Source organism: Netta rufina (genome assembly GCF_964035555.1).
Source record: "Netta rufina genome assembly, chromosome: 2".
NCBI classification, from domain to species: Eukaryota; Metazoa; Chordata; class Aves; order Anseriformes; family Anatidae; genus Netta; species Netta rufina.
Genome location: NC_140124.1, coordinates 9,360,412 through 9,369,909, shown reverse-complemented (window position 1 = coordinate 9,369,909; position 9,498 = coordinate 9,360,412). Strand labels below are relative to the sequence as shown.

Sequence of the window (9,498 nt, the reverse complement as noted above, 5' to 3'; positions counted from 1 at the left end):
GAACCCCCCCAAGAGCCTCCCCCGTCCCCTCCGACGGCGCTTTCTGGGGGACCGGGGGGGGGCTGTGGGGCCGTGCCGTCGGGGGGGCGAGGGAAAGGGGGGTAGGGGGGGCTCCGTGACAGGTGCTCGGCGGGGCCAATAGCGGGCTCGGCCTCCCGGCGCCGCCAATGGAGGCTGCAGAGCCTCCGGCCCAATGGGAGCCTCCTGAAGGCCCTTGTAGGGTCGCACCGCCCAGCGCGGCCCCACAGCCGCCCCGCTGCCCGCCGCCGCCGGGAGACGCGGGCCCGGCCGGGGGCCGCCCGCCCGCTGCCGTCCCAATTCCCCCCCCCCCCCCCTTTCCTCATTTTAAAAATCCTCCCCCTTCTCCCGGCATCGTCGCCGCCCGCTGCCGGTGCTCCCATGGAAAAATCCAAAAATTTCCGCATCGACGCGCTGCTGGCTGTCGACCCCCCCAAGGCGGCGGCGGCGGTGGGGGCGCAGAGCGCTCCGCTCGCCCTCGTCGCCTCCTCGCTGGGTGGCAGCGCGCCGCGCGGCTCCAGCAGCTCCAGCAGCTCCAGCGGCAGCCCCCCGGCTTCCTCCTCTTCCTCTTCTTCCTCCTCTTCCTCCTCCTCCTCCTCTTCTTCTTCCTCCGAGCAGCAGCAGCAGCAGCAGCCCGCCGCCGGCCCCGCCGACCGCCTCCGCGCCGACAGCCCCTCGCCGCCGCCGCCTCCGCGCATCCTGGCCGCCCACTGCGCCCTGGTGCCCAAGGGGGGGTTTTTGGCTTCGACCAGCGGCCACCCCCCGCACCACGCCGGGATGGCGCTGGGACTGCACCCCGCGGCCCCCGGGGGGCCCGGCATGCCCCCGCAAGCGGCCCTATACGGGCACCCCATGTACGGGTACTCGGCGCTGGGCGGGCAGCACCCGGCTCTGTCCTATTCCTACTCGCAAGTGCAAGGGGCGCATCCGTCCCACCCCGCCGCCGACCCCATCAAGCTGAGCGCGGGCACCTTCCAGCTGGACCAGTGGCTGCGGGCATCCACGGCCGGCATGATCCTGCCCAAAATGCCCGATTTTAACTGTGAGTATCGCCTTCCGCAGCCCTAACCCCTCCGCAACCCTAATATCCATCCCCCCCCGACCCCCAGCTCCCGGCTCCTATGGTTTCAACCGCGAGTTTCAACCTGCGTTATGTTATTGTTAATTTTTATTAAAAAGAGGAAACAGCCATCCGCAAGGGATGCCCGTGTCGCCTCCTTATCCCCTGTCTCTCTCCAGCCCGTATTTTTAGGGCGGCTCAAACGTGACGGCTCCCAGCCCATCCCCACTGAGCAGCCCATCCCTGGCTTCCCCCAAAACGCGGGTCCTGACCCCCCAGCCGCTCTTTATTTTATTTTTCTTTTCCCGGCAACGGGCTGAAAATAACCGCGGAGCTCACCCCTACGAGCGGGTGTAGGGTTAGGGGTCAGCAGGGGCTTGGGGTCCCCGGGGAGACGAAGGGACGGGGAATAACGAGGTCGGAGCGGTTCGGGACGGGGGGCTGGGGGCTCTGGAAATGCTGCACGAAATCCCCCCAGCCCCAAATCGCAGCCCCAGCAGCAGAACAGCTAGGCCTCACGGCGACGGGGACCTTTCGTGCATCTGTTTTAGGCACAGATCATTTCCTTAGGTGTGAGCTCTCAGCGGGGACGGCCGGTTTAACAATACCGGAGGTGTAGTTTTACGAAAATCGTGCCAGGAAAAAAAAAAAAAAAAAAAAAAAAGAATTGGGATGTGTTTTTTTTTTTTTTTCTTACTCTGCACACGTTCGCAGACAAAAAAGTCCATTGTTTTCTTTCGGATTGAGGTTGTTTGGGCTGGAACATTCAGGAAGAAAAAAAAATAATTAGGGGAGCTGTCAGAGCCCTGCTTCTCAAACAAGGCGCAAGGGGGAAGAAATAAGCGGGGAAAATCGCACGGCGGTGACAAAATCCCATCCACGCTCCCGTCTGCGAGCCGGACACTGCCCTTTTCTCTCCGTGCCCTCTTCGGCAGCCTGGCCCCAAAAGCGGCCGGGCAACCAGAGCATTTTCTTCGGTCCCAAATCAAATCAAACGAAACCCCACAACGCGCCGGGAAGCGCGGGCACGGCCGGGGCGCGCCCCCGGGTGTCGGAGCCCTGTGTCCATCCATCCACCCCCCCCCCTTTTTTTTTTTTGGATAAAATCCCATATTTGATTTTTTTTCACGCGCAAAACACACCGATATATATATATGTATATATATATGCATATATATATAGTCTGTATATATATATTGTGTATATATATTGCGTATCTATATATTTTAATTTATATTTGTATATTAATTTATATATCATATATTAATTCATATACTATTTTTTACCATTTATATTTATATAAAAAACGCATTTTTCGTTCAAAGCCAGTTTCCCACCCCTCGCCGCTCCCTTACCCGCTGCAATCCCGTTAATTACAGCCGGGGGGGCCGGGAGGGGGCTGCGAGCGCGGTGGGTTTAAGCGGAGCCGCGCATCCCACGGAGCGAGCCGCGACCCCCGGCTCCCTTTTATCGCCTCGCCCTTGGGCTCTGGGGAAATCAAAGGGCAGATTTTGATTTTTATTTATTTTTTTTTTTTTTCTTTCTGGCTTTTTATTTTTCATTCCATTCATTTCATCGCAGGCATCCCCTGACACCTCGCTACCCCGCGTGGCGCGTCGGGTCCCCTCTCCCCTCTCCGTGCGCTCCCCCCCCGGTGTCCCCCAGCATCCCCCCGACGGCTCCCCCATTTCTTCCCCCTCCCTACCCCGGCTGTGCTCTCACCCCCGCGGTTCCCCCCGCAGCCCAGGCTCAGTCCAACCTGCTGGGGAAGTGCCGCCGGCCCCGCACGGCTTTCACCAGCCAGCAGCTGCTGGAGCTGGAGCACCAGTTCAAGCTGAACAAATACCTCTCCCGGCCCAAGCGCTTCGAGGTGGCCACGTCGCTGATGCTCACCGAGACGCAGGTGAGACCCCGGGGGTGTGTGGGGGGGAAACAGTGGGAAATAAGGGAGCCGTCGGGGCGCCGTCGAGGGGCCGGGGCTGAAGCCCTGCCCCAAATTTCTCGCCCCCCTCCCTTCCCAGGTGAAGATTTGGTTCCAGAACCGGCGCATGAAGTGGAAGAGGAGCAAGAAGGCGAAGGAGCAGGCGGCGCAGGAAGCCGAGAAGCAGAAGGGGGGAGGCGAGGACAAGGCGGACGAGGAGCTGCTGCTGCCCGCCCCCGACAAGAGCGGCGGGCGGCGGCTGCGGGAGCTGCCCGACAGCGAGCCCGACGACGACGACGAGGAAGAGGAGGAGGAAGAAGCCGGCAGGTGCTGCCCTTACCACTCCTCCGACTGCTCCGAGGCGGACGAGGAGGACTCGCAGCCCCGGGGCCGGCACGGAGCCCCCCCGCTGGCCCCCACCCAGCCCCAGTGAGCCCCCGGCCCCAGCTCCCCGCCCGCCCCGTCGGGGCCGCCCCCTCCCCAAGACCCCCCCTTTTATTCCGTTTTCTCCCCGCTTGGAGGGGGATGGAGAAGAGGATCCCCCGTGTGCCGGGAGGGGGAAGGAAGATTTGCGGTGACCACAGTGTTATTATTGACTGAAAAGCAGACAAAACTTGACCCCCCCGCCCCCCCAGGTCCCAACCCTCCGTTCGCTGAGTCTTGGAAATGGTTTTGTTCTGACTATATAGCGGGAAAACTGGTTATGTCCTGAACGTTAAAACTGCTGGAAATCTCGATACCGTCTTTATTTTTGTATATCGTATTTATAAAAAATAATAATAATAATAATTGCCTCTACTTATGCATGCTAAATTATTACCCCCCACCCCCCCCACCCGCGCGGTGGGGTGGAAAATAAACGGCGTTTTGTACTTGAGACGTGTCAGGGGTCTTGGGGGGGCCTTGGGGGGGGGCTAGGGAAGGAGCGGGGCCGCGGTTTCCAACCCGAGCTTCCCCCGAGTGGCATGGACGGGGGGGGCCCGGCGCAGTGTGCCCCTGCCGTTTCCCCCTGGGGTCGTGTGGGGGGGCAAAGGGCTCAGCGCCGTCGGGGAAGGGGCTCCAGCTTCTTCTTTCGACCACTGTGACCTCCCCGTCCCTCCCGTCCGGATGAGAGGGGTGCGAAGCGGCTGCGCCCCCCCTTTTTGCACCCCTTTGCTCACCCCTCCCCGCCGTCGGGGCTCCTCTCGCCCCCTCCCGCAGCACCCGGGGACCCCAAAGCGGGGCACCCCCCAGCGGGAAGCAGCTCCCCTTTGAAGGATCGGCCTTAATTAAGGTTTTGCAAACGAGCTGCAGGGGGCGAAGGCCCCCCCCAGGGCTCTCCCCGACGCCGAGGAAGGGCCCCCCCCCCCAGACGGCCGCAGCCACCGCCCCGGCATTTAGCTCGCCAATAAATCGGCGGATCCATCCGTCCTTGTCACGGCGGCTCTCCCCCAAATCAATTACGGGGAATTTAAATAACATCACCGGCTCAGCCCCGCCGGCTCGGGGCCACATCCCGCAATTTATCCCCGCTAACTGAACGGAAGCGCAAGATGCGCGCAGCCAGGGCGCAGCCGCTTGTATCGGGGGATAAAAAGCTCCGAACCGCGGCCTGTTCCCGCTCCCCCACTTTTAAAAATTATCATTATTTAATTTTTATTATCTAATTATTATTATTTAATGATTTTTTTTATTTTTTTTTTTAAGGCAGCGTTTTGCAAGCCCGCGCTAACCTTTCCAAGGAGAGCTGCGCGGCCCCAGCTTCTCTAAAAATCCCGCCTTGAAACCCAGCCTGGAGCACGCAGGGGGCTTCGACCCGGAGATAGCACGGAGGAAAACACCTCCCCATCCCGGAGAGCTTCAGGTGCTGCCGCTCGGAGCTGGGCTTTAAGGCACGACCCGGTTATTTATGGGTTTACCGGCCCGGCACACCCAGTGCGCCGCGGGACTACGCCGTAAATCACAGCCGCGCACAGGGGAACCGTAAATCTGGCCGGATCCCGTGTGTCGGGAACCTGATCAGGGTAAACCCGATTTAGGCTTGATCGATGCTTGCCCCTCTTGCAGGGAAACAATCGTGTTGCGGGTTCGGGTTGAAATCCGTAGCGCGGTGTCCTTTCGTTCACAGGCCGCGGGGTTTGGAGAATTTGAAGAGAGAAGGGGGAAAAAGGAGGGGAAAAAAAAGGATGGGAAGGGGGTATGGGTCGCTTCGTGAATTTCCACGCTGCTGGCTGCGGCTGCATCTGCCTGGGGGGGGCGGCTGCGGCTCCCCCGCCCCTAAAGCCGACGGCGCGTCCCGGTGTCACCGCTCTCTGCCCCTGAAAAAAGCCGAAACAAGGCAATCCCCGTCGTTATCCCCCCCAAAATCATCATCGTCATAATCAAGAGCGAGCTGAGGTCACCTCTCCAAGAAATATCTCGCCTCAGCCATTAATTTCCAATTAAATCCTGCTAATTAAAGTGGCCGGCATGCGCCGTCGGGCCAGGATGCGCGGAGGTGTGTGTCCAGACGTGAGAAATCGCCTCGCAGGGCACAGGCAGCCGGTCCTGGGCTCCGTATCAAAGCCCTACCGGTGTTTTGTGTCTGTCTCAATAAAATTAATCTCTTTAAAGCCCGGCCTCTCACAAGAATACCTTCAGTGTTCCAGACTACAAGGGCAAATATGTTTTTCAGATTCTGTTTTTATGGACGGATTAAAGTTTATTTTCCATAATAGGGCACCTAATAAAACTCATAAAGCTCTGTCAGTCTTACAGCTGGTGGCCTCATTTAACACTTTCACTTCGTAAATCATTTTACAGCTTACCAGGTGTTTCCAAAACCGGGAGGAGAGGGGGGGGGAGGGAAGAGTGCAAGGAGGGGGGAAGGAGAAATTAAGCTTGCTGAAAATACAGCTCAGCTCTCTTCGCGGTGGGTGTGTTTGTGCTGTTGTTTGGAAGGGCTTCAAAGACGGTGTCAATCCCAATAGGGGAGAAAATCCCTTTAATCAGGCTTTCCCACGGTCTTTTGAAGTGGTGGGGTTCACGTGCAGCACGGGGAAGGTTCATAGTGATGGATGGGGACTGGTAATGGGTGCTGTGCTCCTGCAACGGGACCCAACGTGCACCCAGCTGGGCTTGGCAGCACTGCTGGTGGTGGTGCTGGTGATGGTTGTGGTGCTGATGGTGATGTTCTTGGTATTGGTAGTGCTGGTGGTGCTGGTGATGATGGTCGTGGTCATGATGGTGGTGGTGGTGCTGGTCATGGTGGTGGTAGTAGCGTTGGTAGTGCTGGTGGTGGTGCTGGTGGTGATGATGTCCTCAGCACTGTCAGGGCCAGTGTGGCTTTAACCTCCCCCATCTGGAACTGCAGCAGGCAGGCTACACACAAGGAGGCCCTTTGGGGTTTTGTTGCCACACTAGAGGAGAGGTAAGCACCACCTCGGGTGGACGTTTACCTTGGAAAAAAAACGTGGTTTCAGCATGGATGTCATTAACCGGCAATTCCACAAACATTAAGTGGGAAAACAAAAGAACCAGAATTGGAGCCATATGCTTGAGGTAAACCTGCGAAAAGTCTTTCAAATGGGAACCCATAAATATATAATCCCCCTCGAACTCTCCACGAAACTTCTGGGGATGAAATACTTCACTAGCAGAGAGCCTGTTGATGATTTCTGAAGTCCAAACTCTCGCATGCATCTACAGCTAATGGATTAAGTCAGTTTTTCCTCCAGGGCTTGGGAGGGCCCTGTCCCCCAGCCTGGCCTCCTGCTGAGCCCCTTCCCCTTTATGCCAGGAGGGCCACGAGGAGGGGGCTGTGCCCCAGGGTAGAGGATCCCAGCCTGGAGCCTCTTCTGCTTTCATTTGGCTTTCCCTTCGTGTGCTGTGGGTGCTGGGATAGCTCCACAGTGCTTCAAATGTGAGAGCAGAAATAGTCCTGGGGCCTCCTTGCGTGGAAATGGAATCACCATTTAGGATTTAGGAGGCCAGAGTGATCTTTAATTGATTCAGTATTTGAAATTATTATCCATAGGACCTCTGTTAATGTCCTTGGCCAGCTTTTGGCAGGGTGGAAGCCCCTGATGGGGATGGAGAATCCTTGTCCCCATCCAGCCCCGCAGGTGCCACTTCCCTAAAAACAAATGTAAGGCAGCCAGCACGGATTTTAACCCAGGAACAGGGCACGGGGTTGATCCCAATGTGGAACAACATCTCAGGGAATAGGATGGGATGTCCATTGCTGGGTATCCCTGGCTGCCCTCCCTGGGGAAGCCAGTCCTGGGGGCTCGTTTTCGCTGTGTGATCGCGGCTGGCAGAGCACGGAGGGCTGCAAGGACCATCTAATGGCTTGTTCCGGACTTAAACATGATGAATCTGTAAAGCACACGTTGCTCTAGCAGCTAGGTGCAATTTTAGAAATGTTAATGAGTAATTACATAAAGGTTGTCCACAGTCAGTGATGTTAATCACTGTTCTTTTGCCAGGGATAATTAAGACAGCAATCCAGCAGCGTAAGCCAGCGCTTCCTGCTGTCTCTGCTGCCTCTTTCTCTCTTCCCAGCTCCCTGCTCCTGCAGGGATTTTCTTGCCTTCCCTCCCTCCTCCCATGCTTTTAGCTCCAATCTTCTCTTAGGGGCCTGCTTGAGGGAGGCTGGGGCATTTTTAAGCCACATCTGAGCATCCCACGTGCTCCTGTCAGGGTGAGCTGAGGGTGTGGGGAGAGGCAGATTTGGGTGATGGGAGCCTTCGTGGTCCTTCCCAGAGCATCACAGCACCAAGCTCCACTTACGTGGTTTGTTATAATAAAACCTATACATTTTTCCACATTTTCACTCTTCAGCCCATATTCAGGTGCTGTTCAGTGTATGGCAGGGTCCACATGATGGAAAGCCCATAGCAGGGGGTTTTAGAGGAGGAGAGAGAAGGGACCACAGAGACATTAGGTGGAGAGGCCAGTCTGGGTGTGCAGAGCAGGGGCTGGACCATCAGGAGCTGCAGGCAGTGAGCTGGTAGCACCCTGAGAAAACCTTTTCTCCTCTGTTGACTTCTGAGCTGTCCAGAGAGAATGCCTGTCATGCTACAGATCCTCCCGGGTAGCGTTTGGTTTAAGGACAGGAGGGAGGAAGCTCTTTTATCAGCTAGAAAATGACAAAACACTTGAAATACATCCTCCTTGACTCTTCCACAAATTCCTCTTTACGCATCCAGAGCTTACATCCAAGCATCGATTTTAGCAGCTGAGGAATAGGGGATAACATTGAGAAAGCTTGCTGTGCCTCAGAGGGCTCTCCGTCAGCCTACAGGCAATGCTTCACACCCATGTCTGCTTTCTATGCCCTTGTGTGTACCTCTTCCTAATTTGTGCTGCACAGTACCTGTGTAGTCTTTGGTGTAAGAAACTGGTGAGAGAGCTTCATCTCTTGTGGTATAAGCACTGAGCTTCAGCCCCTGCCCATACCTGAAGGCTGCTCCCATGGAGTGGCTCTCTACCCCCTGAAATACTCCTGGTATTTCATACCTGCACACCCCAGGGAGGTTTGAGGATCCTCTCACCACCCTAACTCTAAAAGGTCTGTAATGGATGTTTAGTGACAACTGCCACGCCTGGAAATCTGTCAGAGGTGGGACCGAAACAACCATTTCTTGCTACTGACAGAAGACCTTAAGAGAAGTGCTCATAAAGGGTCTCTCGTTGCAATTTTACCGTGTGGCTCTCCTAGTGACATCAAGTTTCTTTGCCATTTTTGAATGCATTCACTTTCAAGTCTTCCCTTCATACGCTGCTTTGTCCAAGGCCACAAGAGCTGTTTGGTGCCAGCTGGCTCTTCCTAAATTTATCCTTGATAGCTGCTCATTTCATTTCCTCACGGTGTTGTTAGGGAAGCGATACCTGATTCTGCATTGTACGTGCATCTAAATCAGGGGAAGGCTGCTGTAATTCACAGCCTTCTCAAGCAGGGCCGCAGCTTGCCCCAGCCGTGGTGATAGCGCAGCTGTTTTCTGGGGGCAGCCGTGATGTGCACACCCATGGGCCTCCCGCTGAAGTAAGCCTTACTGGAGGCAAGTTTCCTCCAGGAGATGAAATCACGAGAAGCGGCATCTGGTAAAAGAGTCACATCTCTACCTACAATTTCCTGACACGGCTCCAACCCCGCAATGACTTTAGGTGAAGGCGCTCCGCCGCGCCTTTGGAAAAGCAACCCTGCGGATCGGATTGTCTCATCGAAATAAAAGCTTCAGACTGTCTCATCTGATTTAGGAAAAGGTCAAGAGCTGCTTCCCAGGCACAGGGGTCCTGGCCAGGCACAGAGCTGCCGCTACACTCACTACAAGGTGATGTCCAAGCACAGGAGCTGATATTTGGGTGTTTACAAAGCCGAAAGCACCGTCGTGCACACTTGGCACCACGCTGCTCCCAGGCTGGGCCCGCTGGTGTGCAGGGTTCACCCGCAGCACGACACAAACCGAACGATGCCAAATGTGCTCTGAGCACAGCATCGAGTTGCTCACCTTCATGGCAGGGCAGAGCTGCTCGCGTT

General features: G+C 56.4%; 1 protein-coding gene across 1 annotated transcript; it reads left to right on the top strand.

Annotated features, from left to right (window-relative positions):
* Positions 1-399: 399 nt before the first annotated feature.
* On the top strand, positions 400-3,432 carry MNX1 (motor neuron and pancreas homeobox 1; the record flags this gene model as incomplete). The annotated part of the gene is made up of 3 exons (XM_084283142.1): positions 400-1,060; positions 2,821-2,981; positions 3,100-3,432. 3 exons carry the CDS (start codon positions 400-402, stop codon positions 3,430-3,432), a joined length of 1,155 nt encoding a protein of 384 aa, XP_084139268.1.
* Positions 3,433-9,498: the final 6,066 nt, after the last annotated feature.